Genomic DNA, 22,633 nt, shown 5'->3' on the forward strand with positions numbered 1-22,633 from the left:
TGATAAGCTATCAGTATCCATTAGGGGAAGACAATTAATTATTAACACAGCTCAAAATCAAAAGGTCTTACCTCTCCACATCCGCCTACACACAAAATTCTTTAGATATACCTAAGTCCTACCTTGTCGCTGAGTAGTACTGTCCTTCATGCCTCATACCAGGTATGGGGCCCCAATTCTGTCTCTACCTAATATGCCCTTTTTTCCTCTTATTATCCCATTTCCACTTGTCAAAATTCTAACTCTTCAAAGCCACTTCCCTTCAGAAAGCTTCTTGATTCTTCTGAAGCATATTTATCTACCCTTTCAAACTGACTTGTAACCCGCTTAAAAAATATTTTACACTGCAACTCCAGTAAAAATAACAATATAGCGAACAAAAATTTTACAAAATTTCCTTAGTATATGCAATGTACTGATATTTATATTCTATTTCAATTTTTTAAAAAGTAGTAATAAACCCACTAAATTGATTTCATGACCCATTATTGGGTTGCGATCCACAGAATTAAAACATTTTATATGGTTTATGGTACTTGAATTTTCCCCTTAAAATTATTTCATTTCTATCTCTAACCTCCTTGTTGGATCTTAATCTATCTTGATTATCAAAGATTTCTGTATATACCTCCACCCCCAAATATAACATTTGCACGTAACAGAGTCTCAATAAATATTTGTTGGATGAATGAATAGACTAGCTCACTAAAAGTCTGATGTTGGGCAATATTTAGGAAACTAAGCACAAAAATCTGGCATTTTCTTGACTGTTTCCCTTCTGACAAGATACTACAGCTATCTGCCAAAAGATATGCAGACAGATTTCCTGTAACTGAAGTGAGTGGAAAAGCCTTGGGAAAGAAGCCAGAGAAATGAGACCCCAGCCCTGAGTGTGTAAAGGGTAGGACTGGGGACTCAGAAAACCACAGCCCCTCTATAGTTTGTGTTGACAAGGTAGGCAACTTGTTCAGCAGGGTGGGCCAAAGATCCCCTTTCCACTCCCCAGCTACTGGGCCAGCTTGAGAGAGGCTGAACAGAGAAACCAATGACCAGGTTTCTATGATACTTTCAAGGGAAAAATGAATTTTCCATGTTTTGGCATGGCTTAATGAATTTAAGAGGATCAGAGTTCTGGAACGTGAAGGTTCTAGTTTACCCAAAATCATGTCAGAGGACTAGCACCCCACACTGGGTCAGGCAAGAGTTAGAACACCTTTAGAAGTCTCAGTCATTTCTGTTATCATCTGATGGTTTCGGCAGACAAAAAAGACCAATGGGAAAAATAACAGTTGGTTCAGTAGCAAGTTATCTTTACGAATTTGTCCATTTCATCTAAGATACCTAATTTGTTGGCATATAATTGTTCATAGTGTTCCCCTATAATTCTTTTTATTTCTGTAAGGTCGGTAGTCCCCTCTTTCATTCCTGATTTTAGTAATTTGAGTCTTCTTTTCCCTTGGCCAATCTAACTAAAGGTTTGCCCATTTTGTTAATCTTTTCCAAGAACCAACTTTTGGTTTTGTTGATTTTCTCGATTTCATTAATTTCTGCTATGATCTTTATTGGAAAAATCATTAATTTAAATGAACGTTTGGCTGGGAACAGAACTCCAAGTTGACACTGTATGTTTAAGTTATTATTCCTTTTGTCTTTTTTTTTTAATTTTTTTTTTTTTTATTTCTTTTTCCCCCAAAGCCCCAGTAGATAGTTGTATGTCATAGATGCACATCCTTCTAGTTGCTGTATGTGGGACGCGGCCTCAGCATGGCCGGAGAAGCGGTGCATAGGTGCGCGCCCGGGATCCGAACCCCAGGCCGCTAGCAGCAGAGTGCACACACTTAACCGCTAAGCCACTGGGCCGGCCCTATTCCTTTTGTCTTAAGCATCTGTTGTGGTTGATGACATCTGCTGCTAGTCTGACTACCTTTCTTTGTAAGCAATCTCTTTCACCACTGGTTGTTTTTAAAAGTCTCTGTCTTTGGTGTTCTGTAGTTTCACTACAGTACATCTAGGAGTGGATGTGCTTTTCTTTATCCTCAATGAATTTCTTCAGGTAGAAGATTCATATTTGTCTCTAATTCTGGAAAATTCTGTTTTTATATCTTCCACATTGTGTCGCTCATTCTTTCTATTTTAACCTGCAGGAACTCCTATTAGACAGATGTTGAACCTTCTTCTCTCCTCTCTCTTCTCCTCCATAGTTCCCATTTATACTTCTCTGTGCTGCAATCCAATTGACTTTGCCTTTGTTTCTGCAGGGCTCAGGGCTCTCACCAGTCTGGGCCGATCTTCATGGTAATTTTTCAGCTTGTGGTCCTTCCACGTGCTCGTAATATAAATTCAGACTACACACACCTGTATGTGGCCCAGGCTTGGGGATTTCTTGTGAATGCCTTTTTATCCCTAAGTTTCCTTGCTGCTACCCCCCAGATGGTTGGCAGGACTTTTTACTCCCCTTCCAGGTTCCAGCTCTCTTCATCCAGGAGGCTTCTCTCTAGCAATCCTGCACCTTATAGGGTCTGAGGTCACTTCTTCTATCCTTACCTGGAGTGAAAAACCGAAGTGCTCTTGCCCCTGCATTCTGTGCGTAACTCTGTGAGCTGTGCTGGCATCAACTATTACCTCTGGCTTCCCTTTCTTTCTTGTACCTTGATATTTTCCTTCCTCCCTCCCTCCTTCCCTCCATTCCTTCCCTGGTTCCATTTCCCTCAAATTCAGCTACTTAACAAGAATTTTTTTTTCTATTTTGGCCAATATTTGTCAGTATGGTCAGCTCAGTCTGCCATGGTGCCAGAAGACTCCCTAGTTTACTCATTAAAAAAAAAATAGATTTTATTTTTTAGAGCCGTTTTAGGTTCACAGCAAAAGTGAGCGAAAGGTAGAGATTTCCCATATACACACAGCCTCCTCCACTATCAAAATCCCCCACCAGAATGGTACATGTGTTAGAACTGATGAACCCACATTGTCACATCATAATCACCCGAAGTCCATAGTTCACATGAGGGTTCATGCTTAGTGTTTCACATTCTATGAGTTTGGAAAAATATATAATGACATGTGTCCTCCATTACAATATCATACAAAATAGTTTCCTTGCCCTAAAAATCCTCTGTGCTCTGCCTATTCATCCCTCCCTCTCCCCTGACCCCTGATCCTTTTCTTGTTGCCCTAGTTTTTGCCTTTTCCAGAAGGTCTTATAGTTAGAATAATACAGTATGTAGCCTTTTCAGATTGACTTCTTTCACTCAGTAATATACATTTAAAGTTTCCTCCAGGTCTTTTCATGGCTTGATAGCTCATTTCTTTTTAGCACTGAATAATGTTTCATTGTCTGGATGTACCACAGTTTACTTATCCATTCACCTACTGAAGGACATCTTGGTTGCTTCCAAGTTTTGGCAATTATAGATAAAGCTGCTGTAAACATCCGTATACAGGTTTTTGTATGGACATAAGTTTTTAACTCATTTGGGCAAATACCAAGGAGTGTGATTGTGATAAGAGTATGTTTAGTTTTGTAAGAAACTGCCAAACTGTTTTCCAAAGTGGCTGCACCATTTAGCATTCCCACCAGCAAAGAATGGGAGTGCCTGTTGCTCCACATCCTCACCAGCATTTGGTGGTGTCAGTGTTTTGATTTTGGCCACTCTAATAGGTGTGTAGTGGTATCCTGTTTTAATTTGTAATTGTTTAATGACGTATGATGTTGAGCATCTTTTCGTATGCGTATTTGCCATGTGTATATGTTCTTTGGTAAGATGTCTGTTCACGTCCTTTGCCCAATTTTTTTTTTTTTGTGAGGAAGATCGGCCCTGAGCTAACATCTGCCAACCCTCCTCTTTTTGCTGAGGAAGACTGCCCCTGGGCTAACATCCATGCCCATCTTCCTCCACTTTATATGGGACGCCGCCACAGCATGGCTTGACAAACGGTGCGTTGGTGTGCACCGGGATCCGAACCAGCGAACCCCGGGCCACTGCAGCGGAGCGCGTGCACTTAACCGCTTGCGCCACCGGGCCGGCCCCTTTTGCCCAATTTTTAATCAGGTTGTTTGTTTTCTTATTGTTGAGTTTCAAGAGTTCTTTGTGTATTTTGGGTAATAGTCTTTTATCAGATGTTTCTTTTGCAAAAATTTTCTCCCAAGGTATGGCTTGTTTTCTCATTTTCTTGATTTTCCTCATTTTTTTTAAAGAAAGAAAATAAGTCCAGGCAGGAAAAGTTACTAAGAAACTCAAATAAAGCTAAGTATAGAGCTACAAAGAGAAAGTAAGGTCTTCTCCAATAATCCCACATCAATGAGAAATTTCAGGCACAAATTTTTAACATTTTCAATATAAAGAACTAGTCATTTATAAAACTGCTTCCTTTTTCACACCATTCAACAAAATGTTGCCCAAGTAAAAAGGGCCCTGTAACACTGTATAGAAATTAGGTTCTTTCTAGAATGAGTTCAAGACGTACTGCATCATTTAAGAATGGAGTTTCTGAATAAATAGAAAGGGATCTAGTGGTGAAGCAAGCAGCCAGGGTGGTTTGGGAAGGTATTTTTAAGGGTTATAGACACACCGTGAAGTATATGCAAAGAAGGGCAAGCATCAGAAAAAGGAGAGGACCATCCCTGGGAGCTGGTTCTCACGCAGGCTAATAGAAATTGTCTGATGGGAAAAGAGATTTTAAAAAATGAGACAAAACACACACACACATACACACACACACACACACACACACCTCATTTGTCCCAGAAGTAAGACTGTTAGTGTCTTTTTCAAGAAATCTTACCACCCAGGTCACAGTGAAATTACCTAGCTACTAATACTGGAGCTGCACCTTGCATGCCAAGTAGTAAAATCAATAATTCTAACAAGTGTTGCAGCTCTGTGAAGGAAAAGAATCATATCAATATATCAACGAAACTATTTCAAACACAACTACACATTTATACAAATTTGTTTTTATTTCCCACCCCATGACCCAATAATTTCGCATTAAGACTGAAAAAGAAGGCAAGAAAACCAGGAATAAAAAGTGAAGAAATTTTTGTATTATATTCAAGTATTTGTCTTTTCTGATTATATAAAAGAAAATGAATATTAGGAAATTCAGCTTCAAAAGAGAAATTCAAAATGCTTCCAAAGAGAATCAGAAAACCGGTCTGTTAAGCCAGAGAGCAGTGATCCACTTTGTCCGATTCAGTGGTTGTTGAATTCCAGGTCTGAGCCCTGCCCTGTGTCCCCCCGCTGAACCAGAAGTGCCCCTAGGACCTCAGCACTCAGAGGCCCTTGGCCTCGGCAGGCGCTGCGACAAACTGAAAACCTGCTGCCTTTCTTCTTCTAAGGAGTTTTAAGCTCAAGTTTCTCTTCTCACACATTGTTATATAAAATGGGAATTTCTGCTTCGTCCCCTCCCTGCCATCACACCAAAAAATAAATATATAAATACAAATTTGAAAAAGTTAAATAAAACTGGCTTTTAAAACCCAGTTAAAGCAAGATAAGACTGAATTAACCCTGAAGGGACTGGGAGAAGATTTTTAAAATGGGGAAAAATAAACTCAAAAAACCAGTGCCTCCTCAAAACACTGAAACCCACAGGCATCGTGACAACTTTCTAAACTGAAATGTCTGGACTTTGGAAGGGGTGTTACATTTTCCAACGCTGACTTTGGAAATCTTAACCTGGATTCAGAAAAATTCCAAACAAAATGAGCCAACAGCCGGGAAGAGGTGATTGAGCAAGGGAAATGAATGATTCAATTTACAAACATACATCAAGAGAAAAGAAGGCCACACACCTGGGAGAAAGAGTCGAGAAAAACTCACACCCATTCATGAACTTTCCTAGCTGTTGGATTTCACATGTTGTGATTCTTAATCTAAAAATTGAAACTTACTAAAGATCAGTAACAAAGAGCAAAGGGGTGTGTATGTGAGTGTGCGTGCATGTTTGTTGGGGGGGGGGATTGGACGAAACCAATATGGTATACTGTAAAGCAACTGAAATAAAGAGAAAAAACTGCATCTGACCTCTCTCAGGAGGCCAAGGAATAGCTAAAAACCCCTTTCAAAGCCAGCTCAAGTCAACAGGTGTCACAAACTCAATCCCCAAAGATTCGGGCAGCACGGGCCTGATTACACCACTAGCTAGTTTTACTACACGCTTTTCACACTTGCCAGCAATAGCAATATCTTAAAAACTTTGCCTCACGGGCCTTTTTATTACCTTTCCCACTTGCCCATGTAAAGTAACTCTACTTTAAGAAACTTCCAGTGACTTCATTCATCATCACCTCTGGTGCCAGAGATGGGAACTGCATAGTAAGCAGAGCTTACAGGTGTAATTGCTGCTTCTGCAGATTTCTACAGCTCCTGTTGGCTTGGGAGGCTCTTCAAGGTTCTCCTGTATTCACCCACTACACCTAAGCAGTGGCAGTACTACCCCCATTTGCTCTACAAAGGCAACAAGGCAATTTCCAGCTCATACTTAGGATGGAACTTGCTTCTTGGTGATATCATGTATAAAAGAGAAAAAAAAGAAAAAAAGATATCTTATTCTACTGGGTTGGCAAAAGGGAAAACACCAACACAAAACCCCTTTAGTTTCTTTTGATCCCGCATGAGTCACAGCTGAGTCCAGAAGTCCGCTTTCTCTGACCAGCCCATATCCTGGTTGTCCAGTCACAGAAAGAACAGGTTCTCACACAGCTGCATGGCTGGTTCATGATGCAATATTTGTCCTGACAGAAAAGCTAGCTTGTGGGCATACTTGCAAGGAGCTGGAACTCTGATGGTACCAGGCCAATTCCAGTACATGTGGCACAGTTTGAAAGTCAACCTGTCGGCCAAGAATAAAATATGACCCTTATTACTCTCCTCCTCCAATCTGGGGCATGATTATGTATTTAATAGGAGTGTGACACACAGCAAACTTCCCAGCAAAGTGGGAGACTGAGGAATACATGATGCAACTTTTGGAATCTTTGTTTTTAAGTGGAATTGTTTCTATTTCCACTATTGGTCAAGAGGACATGGGTCAATTCCCTCACTTTAGGTCCCCCTGTTTTTACAGTGAAACAAGGAAAACAACAAGGAGAACATTTTTTTTTTGCCTCAAGAAAAGGCTGCAGAAGGTTAAGTACCCCAGGAAAGTATTCATATAATCTGAGCTCAAGGGCGCTGGGTCTCAAATCTGGTTGTATGTCATAATCATCGGGAACAGTTTTTAAACATACAAATGCCTCAGAATGCTTGGGGGTGAAATCTGGGTGTATTTTTCTGAAAGCTTTTCAAGTAATTTTAATGTACATCAAGGGTTACCAATCTCTCCTCAAAAAGATACTATTATTGTGAAAGACATGAAGACACTCAAGGGGTAGCTATTCCTGGGAGTGGGCAGTGACTCCACCTTAGCTAGCTGGCCAGAATTATTTACGAGTGAGAAAGAGTAAGTTACTGGTCAGCTCACCTCTGCATATGATCAGGGCTCAGGTTTGCAGTGTTGAGAATACAGACATAATGGGTAGGAATGCCACAACCCTGCCGTACATGGTGAGCAAGAAGGTAGAAGTCCACCCTAGTAAGGAAACAGCACAAAGTAAAGATACGGTCAGATCTGGCCAGGTAGAGCTGGAAAAGATCCTGGAGATCACCTAAGGCTCAGAGAAGTCAAATGACTGAATTAAGCACACACAGGGACCAAACCAGGATTAGAACTCAGGTCTCCTGACTCAATAGGCTATTTAAGAACGGTGGTAGAAACTACTGTATCTGTATGCAGAAGGTTAAGCATGCACAATCTTAGGAAAAGAAGGCAGGTTCAATATTTTATACTTAAGAGGTAAAAGCTTTATTGTCGGTTTGTTATTTAAATAGTTTTTTTAAGCTTTATTTTTTTAACAGTAAAATCGCTGAGGATTCCATTCCACATCCCTCCAGGCTACCTCCCCAATTCTAATACCCAGGGAACAGATAACTTCTCCAACCTATTCTTATTGAAATATCGTGTTTTGTGCACTTACCACTCACAGCTTGTTATTGTATGATCCACCACAGTCCCAGGGGAGGGTGTCACAAAGTGCTCAGTGGCAGCCAGGTACAGATTAGTGCTGATTTTCTTCTGAACTACAAATACCACCATCTTGGGCTGATAATTCTCAAAAGCTTCAAAACACTTCTGTAGCTGAGGAATCTCATAGTTGGCGACGGTCTTTAGTTGGCCATCAGACACTCCATCACGGTACACCACAATTTTCTCTGGGAGACAGTGGTTTACCTGAAACGGCACCGTCCTGAGGTAAATGGTGGGGCCCTGGGGCAAACGACCACAGGCACTGAGAGGCTCACTCAGTGCGTGACCTGGACACACAGCAGTAGGTCCCTCTGACAAGATAATAAGCCCAAAGTCCCCCTGTGGAAAGGGCAGGGGGAAAAAGCTTCTAGTCATTTCTAGACTTCCTCAGCCTGGTAAAACAGGCCTGGTACAGCAAATGTGTTATAAAATATGAAAGCAAAATAAGCAAGTTATGAGTCACATACATAAGGCTTATACTGAAATGGTGTGAACAAAGTTAAAAGGAATGTTAGGAAAATTATGGGCTGAATCAATCTTCCTTCTACTTGGATTAACACTAATTACTGTCTAGGCAAAGAACAAGATGAACGGTTAGAGAAATGCTAACTTGACCACACATCACATAGACCATCATCCTCACATTTTCATGTACAGTAACATTCAAAGTTGCTAACAAGTGAAAGGCTCCTTTACTGAATATTATCCTACAATCAGCTATAGGGTGAAACATTTTTACTATAACTAAGTAATTAGCAAACAGTCATGGTAAATTGTCCATGGATCCAAATCAAATTAAACGTCAGCCTGAATCAGTTTGAAGAATAATTTATTCTCCATTTGGAGAATATAATTATGTTCTAGTTGTGTTCAACTTCAATAGTTTAAGAGAATATCTGTTTCATTTTAAACTAAAAGTTCCCTTAAAAGCGTTTAGTTTAATTCACATTTAGTAAGTTACAGTTTGAGTCTAATTGAGTGTAGTTCATTCTAGGTTTTTGTTCACAATTCCCCTCAAAAACCTAAATTATCACTGAATTAAATATGCATATCCTATACATTCTCTCTCTCTCTCTTTTTTTAAAGTGTCCTTGTTGCTCCTTTACAGTGAAGTTTCCTTTTTTTAAATTTTTTTGTGAGGAAGATCAGCCCTGAGCTAACATCCATGCCAATCCTCCTCTTGTACTGAGGAAGACTGGCCCTGGGCTAACATCCATGCCCATCTTCCTCCACTTTATGTGGGACGCCACCACAGGATGGCTTGACAAGCGGTATGTCAGTGAGCGCCCAGGATCTGAACCCGGGCCGCCAGCAGCGGAGTGTGTGCACTTAACCGCTACACCACGGGGCCGGCCCCTATACATTCTTTATAGTAGTTACTCTACATGAACACCTAAGTTTCATTTCAAAGAACTCTTTTTTAAAATACTATAAATAATCACCTAGACTCTTTCTGGAGTTTAAGTCAGAATTGCAAATATTTTATACATGTCCCTTTTTTATGAAACACCTCACCTTATATTTACAAACATGTAATTCATCTTCACATTCCAAGATTGAAATTATTGCCCCAGTCTGTAGTACTTTTGTTTTTGTGTTGTTTTTCACTGTCTAGCATCTATTCCACCTTTTTTGGTAAGAGCATTTTAGTGTCCACTTGCCTCCAACAGGGTACAGTCTGGTGGGACTATTAATTGAGGTGCCTTCCCCTAAACCAGGGTTTCTCAACCTCAGCCCTACCGACATGTGGGGCCGGTTAATTCTTTGTTATTGGGAGCTGACACTATAGGATGTTGCCAGTAGGAATCTCCCCCAGTTATAACCAAAAATGTCTCCAGGGAAGACAAAACTGTCCCCAGCTGAGACTCACTGGACTAACCACAGGACACAGAGATGATTCAAGCCATACCAACAGAAAGTTCTTCCTTCACTCTGAATCTTGAGCAGAGAATGAAAACACCTGGATTTTGGTCCCTCTATAGTGGTGCCTCTTCAGGTCCCTGCTCCTGGAACTCCAGGAGCTACCCTGGGTCTCTCCATTTCCCAGGTTGGCACTCAACCTTCTCACCAATCCTCTGAGACTCTTCATCATCTTACCAATTAATTCCCATTTTGCTAAAGTTAGCACATTTCCGTGACTTTCCAAAGATCCCTAACTGATACACTGTGTTCAAGTGTGGTAACACAGGTATTTAAATCTGGAAGAAACCCTCATTTCATAGGTGAGGAAACAGAGAGGAAGTACACTGGATCTGAGGTCAGGAGACATGGGACTGAGTCCGACTCTGCTGCTCCTCAGCTATGATCTTGAAGATTCAGTTTCCTCAGTTGAAAAATGGAGGTAAATGACCACCTTACCCTTTTAGGGTGGTTAGGAGGGATGAAGTAAATATATACATATAATTTTTTTAAAGCTATACATAAAAGTTGAGAATGAGCTAGATCAAAGAAATACAGATATTCCCAAGCACAGAAAAGGGACATAACGAGATCAATGGAGCAAAAAATAGAATCAAATTCATATGAAGTATCCACTGATGTCACCTCTTACTGTAAAATTTGCTAACCAGCCACTGAGTGTGAGATACTATACTTGGCCCTATGTAAGCTTCCAGGAGAAGTGAAAGACATGATTCCTGTTATCAAGGAGCTTAAATATCTAGTAATAGTCAACAGTGGAAACTTTTCGGGATCATCTGGTCCATTCTCCTCATTTCATAAATGATGAGTATAGTTTAGGGAGGGGTCAGGATATAAGATAAATCACAATATTGAAACATAAATGTTAAATGTATATTATCAAACCACTTCAGTACCAGGGTAAATGCATGAAACAATAAATTAATGAGCACCTTGAAAGCAGGATTGTGCTTATTCAGCTTGCTATCCCCAGCACTGAGTACAGTGGTGAGGGTCAAGTAGAAAATAATTATATCTACTGCAAGTTTGAGCTGTTCTTTTATGTGTGGTTCCATTCATTCATAGAACAAACACTTAACACCCACTAGATACGAGATGTTGTGCTAGTCTAAGAAAATTAAAAAACTATTTTGATACCTTACAAATATTCATGGAACTTAAATTAGAACTGGGAAGACAGACACATAAAGCAAATGCTCTCAATACATTATAAATAAGATGATAAAGGTCTAAGGAAAATGCTATAAGAATGGAGAAGTATGACACGGGTTCTCTGGAGGGAGAAGGAAACATTATGTCTCAGGAAAAGACATGACAAAACAATTAGCAGACAATTCAGTCAGCAAAGAAGGGTAAAAGGACTCCAGGTAGAACATGAGCAAAGGCCCAGACTGTGGCTGGACAAGAGGTAAGAAAATGACTGGAGACCAACCTATATGTTCAGTCTCGTGTTTAAAGGACTACTCTGGCAACCATCTACAAGACACACTGAAGAAGATTAAGAATGGATATTAGGAGATCACTTCCAGTTCAGGATGTCAGAAGACAGAGAAAACCTTCATTCCCATGGTAACACCAGAAAAATAAAGATAATATAAAAATCACACATATATATGGGACTATCAAAGACCAGCAGATGCAAGAAAGCTTTGATAAACTAATTTCCAGAGAGATGAGCCTTCACAGGTGAGCAGTAAATTTCTGAAGCTTCCAAGGGACAAATGCCAGGAGTGAGTGTGGGCAGCAGGAAGAAGAGGCCTGAGGTCTGAGAAATTTTACCAGGTTGAGAAGAAGCCAGACAGATAGAATTCTGAGGGACAAAAGTGGCACATACTCCACCAGGAATCTGCCTCCCCACCTAGATAACAACTGCACTGGCGCAGTGTCTGATGATTACAAAATAATGTAACTATTTTGGAATTCTGGAGTTTGTTGAAGGCTTGCAACTTCTAAGGGAAGACTTGGACAGTAAATTGCAGTTAATTTCAGCTCTTAGCACCACAGCAGCTCCCCATCCCCCACCCTCAGCCACACCACAGGACCAGGTCTTACAAATATTGGCATCTGTGCTTTTTTTTGTTTGTTTATTGTGGTTACATTGGTTTATAACATTGTATAAATTTCAGGTGTACATCATTATACTTCTATTTCTGCATGGATTACATCATGTTCTTATATTCACCACCCAAATACTAATTACAATCCATCACCACACACATGTGCCTAATTATCCCCTTCAACCTCCTCCCTCCCCCCTTCCCCTCTGGTAACCACCAATCCAATCTCTGTCTCTATGTGCTTGTTTGTTGTTGTTATTATCTACTACTTAACGAGTGAGATCATACAGTATTTGACCTTCTCCCTCTGACTTATTTCACTTTGCATTATACCCTCAATGTCCATCCATGTTGTCACAAATGGCTGGATTTCATCATTTCTTATGGCTGAGTAGTATTCCATTGTGTATATATACCACAGCTTCTTTATCCATTCGTCCCTTGATGGGCACTTAGGTTGCTTCCATGTCTTGGCTATTGTGAATAACGCTGCAATGAACACACGGGTGCATGGATCTTCACACACTGGTGTTTTCAAGTGCTTTGGATAAATACCCAACAGTGGAATAGCTGGATCATATGGTAGTTCTATCCTTGATTTTTTGAGGAATCTCCATACTGTTTTCCATAGTGCCTGCACCAGTTTGCACTCCCACCAGCAGTGTATAAGAGTTCCCTTCTCTCCACATCCTCTCCAACACTTGTTGTTTCCTGTCTTGTTAATTATAACCATTCTGACGGGTGTGAGGTGATATCTCATTGTAGTTTTGATTTGCATTTCCCTGATAGTTAATGATTTTGAACATCTTTTCATGTGCCTGTTGGCCATCTGCATATCTTTTTTTTTTTTTTTAAAGATTTTATTTATTTATTTATTTTCCCCCAAAGCCATAGTAGACAGTTGTATGTCACAGCCGCACATCCTTCCAGCCGCTGTATGTGGGACGCGGCCCCAGCATGGCCAGAGAAGCAGTGCGTCAGTGCGCTCCCGGGATCCGAACCGCGGCCGCCAGCAGCTGAGCGTGCACACTCAACCGCCAAGCCACGGGGCCGGCCCATCTGTATATCATCTTTGGAGAAATGTCTGTTCAGGTCTTTTGCCCATTTTTTAATTGGGTTGTTAGTTTTTTTGTTGTTGAGATGAATGAGTTCTTTATATATTTTAGAGATTAATCCCTTATCAGATGTATGGTTTGTAAATATCTTCTCCCAATTGTTAGGTTGTCTTTTTGTTTTGTTGATGGTTTCCTTTGCTGTGCAGAAGCTTTTTAGTTTGACGTAGTCCCATTTGTTTATTTTTTCTATAGTTTCTCTTGCCCGGTCAGACATGGTGCTTGAAAATATGTTGCTAAGACCGATGTCGAAGAGCATACTGCCTATGTTTTCTTCTAGAAGTTTCATTGTTTCAGGTCTTACATTCAAGTCTTTAATCCATTTTGTGTTAATTTTTGTGTATGGTGTAAGGTAGGGGTCTATTTTCATTTTTTTGCATGTGGCTGTCCAGTTTTCCCAACTCCATTTGTTGAAGAGACTTTCCTTTCTCCATTGTACGTTCTTGGCTCCTTTGTTGAAGACTGGCTGTCCATACATGTGTGGGTTTATTTCTGGGCTTTCGATTCTACTCCATTGATCTGTGTGTCTGTTTTTGTGCCAATACTATGCTGTTTTGGTTACTATAGCTTTGTAGAATATTTTGAAATCAGGGAGTGTGATACCTTCAGCTTTGTTCTTTTTTCTCAGGATTCCTTTAACTATTTGGGGTCTTTTGTTGTTACACATAAATTTTTGGATTCTTTGTTCTATTTCTGTGAAAAGTGTTGTTGGAACTTTGATAGGTATTGCATTGAATCTATAGATTACTTTAGGAAGTATGGACATCTTAATTATGTTAATTTTTCCGATCCAAGAGCATGGAATATCTTTCCATTTCTTTGTGTTTTCTTCAATTTCTTTCAGCAATATTTTATAGTTTTCCGTGTACAGCTCTTTCACCTCTTTGGTTAAGTTTATTCCTAGGTATTTTATTCTTTTTGTTGCAATTGTAAATGGGATTGTATTCTTAATTTCTCTTTCTACTACTTTGTTGTTAGTGTATAGAAATGCAACTGATTTTTGTATGTTGATTTTGTATCCTGCAACTTTACCATATTTGTTTATTACTTCTAAAAGTTTTTTGGTGGATTCTTTAGGGTTTTCTATATATAAAATCATTTCGTCTGCAAATAGTGACAGTTTCACTTCTTCCTTTCCAATTTGGATCCCTTTTATTTCTTTTTCTTGCCTGATTGCTCTCATTAGGACTTCCAATACTGTCAAATAGGAGTGGTGAGAGTGGGCATCCCTGTCTGGTTCCTGTTCTTAGAGGGATAGCTTTCAGTTTTTCACCACTGAGGATGATATTAGCTGTGGGTTTGTCATATACGGTCTTTATTATGTTGAGGTACTTTCCTTCTGTACTCATTTTAGAGTTTTTATCATAAATGGATGCTGTATCTTGTCAAATGCTTTCTCTGCATCTATTGAGATAATCATGTGATTTTTATTCTTCATTTTATTAATGTAGGTGTATCACGTTGATTGATTTGCGAATGTTGAACCATCCCTGCATCCCTGGAATAAATCCCACCTGATCATGGTGTATAATCTTTTTAATATACAGTTGTATGCGATTTGCTAGTATTTTGTTGAGGATTTTTGCATCGATGTTCATCAGTGATATTGGCCTGTAATTTTCTTTTTTTGTGTTGTCCTTGTCTGGTTTTGGTATCAGGGTAATGTCGGCTTCGTAGAATGAGTTAGGGAGCTTCCCCCCTCCTCAATTTTTTGGAAGAGTTTTGAGAAGGATAGGTATTAAGTCTTTGAATGTTTGGTAGAATTCACCAGGGAAGCCGTCTGGTCCTGGACTTTCATTTTTGGGGAGGTTTTTGATTACTGTTTCGATCTCCTTACTGGTGATTGGTCTATTCAAATTCTCTATTTCTTCTTGGTCTAGTTTTGGAAGGTTGTATGATTCTAAGAATTTATCCATTCCTTCCAGATTGTCAAATTGATTGGCATATATAGCTTTTCATAGTATTCTCTTATAATCTTTTGTATTTCTAAGGTGTCCATTGTAATTTCTCCTCTTTCATTTCTGATTTTACTTATTTGAGCCTTCTCTCTTTTTTTCTTGGTGAGTCTAGCTAAAGGTCTGTCAATTTTGTTTATCTTTTGAAAGAACTACCTCTTGGTTTTAATAATTTTTTCTATTGTTTTTTTTTAGTCTCTATTTCATTTGTTTCTGCTCTGATTTTTATTATTTCCCTTCTTCTACTGATTTTGGGCTTTGTTTGTTCTTCTTTTTCTAGTTCCTTTAGGTGCATTGTTAGATTATTTGAGATTTTTCTTGTTTGTTGAGATAGGCCTGTATTGCTATAAACTTCCCTCTTAGAACTGCTTTTCCTGTATCCCATAAATTCTGGCATGTCGTATTTTCATTTGTCTCCAAGAATTTTTTGACTTCTCCTTTGATTTCTTCGTTGACCCAATCGTTGCTCAGTAGAATTTTGTTTAATCTCCACATATTTGTGGCTTCTCTGATTTTCTTCCTATAGTTGACTTCTAGTTTCATACCGTTGTTGTCAGAAAAGATGCTTGGTATTATTTCAATCTTCTTAAATTTATGGAGACTTGTTTTGTGGCCTAATATGTGATCAATCCTGGAGAATGTTCCATGTGCATTTGAAAAGAATGTGTATTCTTCAGTTTTTGTATGGAATGTTCTGTATATATCTACTAGGTCCATCTCTTCTAGTGTGTCATTTAAGGCCAGTGTTTCCTTATTGATCTTCTGTTTGGATGATCTATCCATTGGTGTAAGTGGAGTGTTAAAGTCCCCTACTATTATGTGTTACTGTCTATTTGTCTTTTTATGTCTGTTAATAATTGCTTTATATATTTAGGTGCTCCTGAGTTGGGTGCATAGATATTTACAAGTGTTATGTCCTCTTGCTGGACTGTTCCCTTGATCATTATGTAGTGCCCTTCTTTGTCTCTTTCTACAGTTTTTGTTTTAAAGTCTATTTTGTCTGATATCAGTATTGCTACTCCAGCTTTCTTTTCATTGCATTAGCATGCAGTATCTTTTTCCATCCCTTCACTTTCAGTTTCTGAGTGTCTTTAGGTCTGAAATGTGTCTCTTGTATGCAGCATATATATGGGTCTTGTTTTTTTATCCAATCAGCCACCCTATGCCTTTTAATTGGAGCATTTAGTCCATTAACGTTTAAAGTAGCAATTGATAAGTATGTACTTACTGCCATTTTTTAACTTTTTTTTCTTGGTGTTTTAGGAGTTCTTCTCTGTTCCTTTCTTCTTCTCTTGGTCTCTTCCCTTGTGGTTTGATGGCTTTCTTTAGTATTATGTTTGGGTTCCTTTCTCTTAGTTTTTGTGTATTTATTATAGGTTTCTGGTTTGTGATTACCATGGGGTTCATATATAGTAACCTACGTATATAGCAGTCTATATTAAGTTGATAGTCTCTTTAATTTGACCTCTGTCTGAAAGCTCTCCTCTTTAATTCCCCTCCTCCCACATTTTATGTTTTTGATACCATATCTAACCTCTTTTTTGTGCATTTGTATCCATTACCCTCTTATCATGGAAATAGATAATTTTTCCTATTTGTGGTCTTCCCTTTTCCCCTTAAATAAGTCCCCTTAGCATTTCTTGTAGTACTGGTTTTTTGGTGACAAACTCCTTTAATTTTCACTTGTCTGGAAAACTTTTTTCTCTCCTTCCATTTTGAATGATAACCTTGCTGCGTATTCTTGGCTGTAGGTTTTTTCCTTTTAGCACTTTAAATATATCATGCCACTCTCTCTTCTAGCCTATAAGGTTTATGCTGAGAAGACAGCTGATAGCCTTATGGGGTTTCCTTTGTATGTAACTTGGTGACTTTCTCTTGCGGCTTTTAGGATTCTCTCTTTATCTTTAATTCTGGACATTTTAATTATGATGTGTCTTGGCGTGGGCCTCTTTGGGTTTATCTTGTTTGGTGCTCTTTGTGCTTCCTGTACCTGGACGTCTGTTTCCCTCCTCATGTTAGGGAAATTTTCAGCAATTATTTCTTCAAATAGATTCTCTGCCCCTTTGTCTCGCTCTTCTCCTTCTGAGATACCTGTAACATGGATGTTAGTGTGCCTGATGTTGTCCCAGAGGTCTCTTAGACTATCTTCACTCTTTTTAATTCTTTTTTCTTTTACCTGTTCAGCTTGGGTGATTTCTTCTAGTCTTTTGTCCAGCTCGCTGATCCGTTCTTCTGTATCCTCTACTCTGCTTTTGAGTCCCTCTAGAGAATTTTTCATTTCTGGTACTGTATTCTTCATTTCTTATTGGTTCTTTTTTATATCTTCCATTTCTTTGTTGATGTTCTCACTGAGTTCATCCATTCTTCTCCCAAGATCAGTGAGCATCATTAACACTCTTTGTTTGAACTCTCTGTTGCGTAGGCTGCTCATTTCTGTTTCGCTTAGTTCCTTTTCTGGGTTTTGTCCTGTTCCCTGACTTGGAACATATTCCTTTGCCTCCTCATTTTGCCTCTTTCCCTGTGCTTGTGTCTATGTATTAGGTAGGTCGGCTACATCTCCTGCTCTCAGAGAGGTGACCTTATATAAGTGATGCCTTAAGAGGTCTGGCAGTGTGCTTCCCTCTCCTCTTCAGTTGCAAATGTTTCAGAAGTGACCCATGTGTGGGCTACGTGTGTCCTTCTGTTGTGGCAGGGTTGTTCTTCCCGTAGGTGCCCAGGGAGGCTGAGCTACGCCCCAGGCCAGCTGTTGTAATGCTCAGCTGCGTGTAGTTGTTGTGGGCCCTTCAGTCTCTTTATCTGGTGTGGGGTGTCCCAGCACAGTTGGCTGCAAGGTCTAATAGCACATTCCTGTTGCTGTATTTCTATTAAGTGAGTAGGCCCCCAGTGTGGCAGATTGTTAGGCTCATGGGCTTACAATTGCTATAAGCTTCTAGCTTTTAGGCCCCTTGTCAACTCTCTGAGGACTGCAGCCTGGTGGGGCTGGCCTCAGGCACGGGAGCACTCAATTGTTTCAGGCTTTGGAAGGTGGGGCCAACCCTCTATGTCACTCTTTGAGAAGCACAAGTCTTCTGCAGCTGACAAGTCCCACCGCCTATAGGTCCACACACACAGTCAACACAGTCCTGCCCCGTGCGCACACCCCAACCTCCTGAAGTGGACCCAGTCTCTCCAAGGTGGGACCCCCACACTCTCCACCACCACCCCACACTCTCCACCCACTCTTTGCACACATCCTGGCCTAGAGAGGCAGACCTAGTCACCAGGCTGTGGAGAATCCAGGCAGCTCCCTTAGCAGGCCCACAAGTTGCCCGAGGGCTTGTTGTTGGGTGGGGCTGGTCCCTAGGGTGGGCTGCTTGCCCTGGCTGAGCTGGATTAAATCGGTGCTATAGTGGGTGGAGCAGACCCTGGGCTAGCAGGCCCCAGGGAGAACTCCAATGGCGTCTGCCAGCATCTGTGTCAGCACGCCCACATCAGGCCACCACAACGGCCGCTGCCAATATCCTAGTCCCTGGAGAGGTCTCACCTCTCACCGAGATGCATTCAGAGCCTATCAGGTGAGTCTCTTTGAGTTTGTGCGTGGGCCCTTTAAAAGCCGGTTTTAATTTCTTTGTGAACCAGCTTTTCTGGGGGTACTCCCCAATGTTTTAGTAGCAGGCAAAGTCAGATATTATGCCACTCATCTCGATTGTGCTGGGTCCAAAAAATGCCTACAGTGGGGGCACTCCCCAGCTCAGGGCCCCACTCCTCCAGGGAGGGCTGTGTACCTTTGGGCTGCTCACAGGCAGCCATGAAGTGTTGTGGCTTGTGAAGGTGGCGTTTTTTTCTCTCCAGAAGGGAATTTCTGCCTCTTCCACCTCAAATAGGATTGTCGTTTGTTGCAGGAGGTCCTCATATCCGGTTTTCGGTTCTCTCTCAGGGGTAATTTTTCCAAGAGTAGTTGTAAATTGGCTGTGTCCATAGGAGGAGGTGAGTTCAGAGTCTGCCTACGCCACCATCTTGACTTCTCCTGGGATCTGTGCTCTGATTGCTGATTGCTGCTTCTGATCACAGAAGTGCAGACCAAGAGGCTTGTGGCCATTGTTGTTGCACCTCCCTCTTTGTCTGAAGTGATTTCCAGGTGACTTAACAGGCCAGTGTCACTCCACCACCACATTTTTCCTCTTTCAGGAATCAGACATTAAAGACTAGGACATTCAAAAACAACTGCACATACGGGGAAAATTAGAAAGTGACCACACATGCCCAGGGAAAGGCTCAGAAAATACCTGAGAAGACCTTAAGTATACACTGTAGGCTGAGCCCCAGCACAGACACAGCCTACAACAACCAAAAAAACAAAACAAAACCACACACAAAAACAAAAAAAACAGCAAACTCTGGGGAAAGGGGAAAATCTGATTTACAAAGTTAACGCATTATTAGCTTCAAATGTCCAGTTTTCAACAAAAAGCCACAAGATATACAAAGAAACAGGAAAGTATGACCCATTCAGAGGGAAAAATTAAATCAACAGAAACTGTTACTGAAAAAGACCTGATGGCAGATATACTAATCAAAGACTTCAATCATCTTAAAGATGCTCAAAGAACTAAAGAAAGATATGGAGAAAGTAAAGCAAACAATGTATGAAAAAATGGAAACATCAATAAAGAGAAAACCTAGAAAGTAACCAAAAAAGAAATTCTGGAGCTGAAAAGTACAACAGCTGAAATAAAAAATTCACTAGATGGGTTCAGAAGCAGATTTGAGCAGGCAGAAGAATCACTGAACTTGAAGATAGGACAATGGAAATTATTGAGTCTGAGGAACAGAAAGGAAAAAGATTGAAGAAAAGGGAAGAGAGCCTAAGAGACCTGTGGGTCACCATCCAGTGGATCAATATATGCATTGTGGGAGTCTCAGGAGAAGAGAAAAAGGGGCAGAGAATATTTGAAGAAATAACAGCTGAAAACTTCCCCAATTTGATGAAAGACACGAATACAAACATTCAAGATGCTCAATGAACTCCTGGCAAGAAGAATTCAAAGATGGGCCAGCACCGTGGCTTAGCGGTTAAGTGCGCGTGCTCCACTCCTGGCGGCCTGGGTTTGGATCCCAGGCACGCACTGACGCACCGCTTGTCCAGCCATGCTGAGGCGGTGGCCCACATACAGCAACTAGCAGGATGTGCAACTACGACATACAACTATCTACTCAGGCTTTGGGGAGAAAAAAGGGAAAAAAAGGAGGAGGATTGGCAATAGATGTTAGCTCAGGGCCAGTCTTCCTCAGCAAAAAGAGGAGGATTGGCATGGATGTTAGCTCAGGGCTGATCTTCCTCACAAAAAATAAAAAAAAGAATTCAAAGAGACCCACATTGAGACACATTATAACCAAATCTTCAAAAGACAAACAGAAAATCTTGATAGCAGCAATCTAGAAGGAAATCATCACATACAAGGGATCCTCAATAAGATTATCAGCAGATGGTTCATCAGAAATTCTGAAGGCTACTTTTCCTTCTAAAGTGAGGAAGAGGGGCTGGCCTGGTGGTGCAAGTGGTTAAGTGCACGTGCTCTGCTGCAGCGACCTCGGGTTCGCCAGTTCAGATCCCAGGAGTGCACCGACGCACTGCTTGGCAAGCCATGCTGTGGTGGCATCCCATTTAAGTGGAGGAAGATGGGCACAGATGTTAGCCCAGGGCCAGTCTTCATCAGCGAAAAAAAACAGAGGAGGATTGGCAGATGTTAGCACAGGGCTGATCTTCCTCACCAAAAAAATAAATAAATAAAGTGAGGAAGAGATTAAGACATTCCCAGATAAATATAACCTGAGGGAGTTTGTTACCAAGAGACATGCCATGCAAGGGAGTCCTGTAGGATGAAGGAGCACTAGACAGTGATGTGAAACCATGGGGAGAAATAAAGATCTCAATAAAGGTAAATACATGGGCAATTATAAAAGCTAGTATTATTGTAACAATCGTTTGTAACTATACTTTTTGTTTTCTTTTTTTTAAGATCTTTTTATTTTATTTTATTTTATTATTTATGTATTTTTTTTCACCCAAAGCCCTAGTAGATAGTTGTACGTCATAGCTGCACATCCTTCTAGTTGCTGTATGTGGGACGCAGCCTTAGCATGGCCGGAGAAGCGGTGTGTTGGTGCGCGCCCGGGATCTGAACCCAGGCCGCCAGCAGCAGAGCGCGCACGCTTAACCGCTAAGCCATGGGGCTGGCCCTACTTCTTGTTTTCTATATGATTTAAGTGACTAGTACATTTAAAGAAAAAAACAATTACTAGTCTAAAACATAGTATTACTGTAACTTTGGTTTGTAACTCCAAATCTTGTTTTTTACATAATATAAGAGACAAATGCATTTAAAAGAATTATTAGTGTATGTTTTGAGGCATATAATGTATAAAGATGTAATTCTGTGACATCAACAACTGAAAGGGGTAGGGATGGACTTGTAAAGGAGCAGAGTTTTGTATGTTACTGAAGTTAAACTGCTATAAATTCAAATTAGAGTGCTGTAACTTTAGGATGTTAAATTTAATCCCCATGGTAACTACAAAGAAAATAGCTAGTGAACATACATAAAAGGAAATGAGAAAGGAATTTAATAATTTCACTACAAAAAATCAACTAAACACAAAAGAAAACAGTGATGCAATAAATGAGGAACAAAAAAGGTATAAGGCATATAGAAAACAAACAGCAAAATGATAGAAGTCCCTCCTTATCAGTAATTACTTTAAATGTAAATGGATTAAAGTTTCCAGTCAAAAGACAGAGATTGGCAGAATGGATAAAAACACATGATCCAACTACAGGATGTCCACAAGAGACTCACTTTAGATCCAAAGACATAAATAGGTTGAAATTGAAAGAGTGGAAAAAGATATGCCATGCAAATAGTAATGAAAAGAAAGCAGGGGTGGCTATACTAATATCAGACAGATTAGACTTTAAATCAAAAAAGGTTACGAGAGACAAAGAAAGAAGGACATTATACGTTAATAAAAGGTTCAATACAGCAAGAAGTAACAATTATGAATATTTACACAGGGCCGGCCCCGGGGATTAGCGGTTAAGTGCCTGTGCTCCGCTACTGGTGGCCCGGGTTCGGATCCCGGGCGCGCACCGATGCACCGCTTCTCCGTCCATGCTGAGGCCGCGTCCCACATACAGCAACTAGAAGGATGTGCAACTATGACATACAACTATCTACTGGGGCTTTGGGGGAAAAAAAAAAAAGGAGGAGGATTGGCAATAGATGTTAGCTCAGAGCCGGTCTTCCTCAGCAAAAAGAGGAGGATTAGCATGGATGTTAGCTCAGGGCTGATCTTCCTCACACACACACACAAAAAATTTACACAGCTCATGACATTTTGCTTCAAAATATATGAAGCAAAAACAGACAGAATTTAGGGGAGAATCATGAAGGAAATGCAAATCAAAACTACAATGAGATACCACCTCACACCCATCAGGATGTCTAATATAAAAAAAAAAGAAACAGAAAACAAGTGTTAGCAA

General features: G+C 40.3%; 1 protein-coding gene across 2 annotated transcripts in view; it reads right to left on the bottom strand.

Moving 5' to 3' along the window:
* Window positions 1-5,985: 5,985 nt before the first annotated feature.
* PIWIL2 (piwi like RNA-mediated gene silencing 2) overlaps window positions 5,986-22,633 on the bottom strand; it is a 96,461-nt gene continuing 79,813 nt past the window's right edge. For both annotated transcript variants that reach the window (XM_058550561.1, XM_058550560.1), the window contains 3 exons: window positions 8,018-8,271; window positions 7,465-7,572; window positions 5,986-6,834 (listed from right to left, as the gene is read on the bottom strand). In XM_058550561.1, coding sequence (XP_058406544.1) covers window positions 6,678-6,834; window positions 7,465-7,572; window positions 8,018-8,271 — 519 coding nt within the window. In that variant the 3' untranslated portion in view covers window positions 5,986-6,677. The remainder of the gene's footprint in view (window positions 6,835-7,464; window positions 7,573-8,017; window positions 8,272-22,633) is intronic.

Source organism: Diceros bicornis, chromosome 11 (assembly GCF_020826845.1).
Source record: "Diceros bicornis minor isolate mBicDic1 chromosome 11, mDicBic1.mat.cur, whole genome shotgun sequence".
Classification (NCBI taxonomy): Eukaryota; Metazoa; Chordata; class Mammalia; order Perissodactyla; family Rhinocerotidae; genus Diceros; species Diceros bicornis.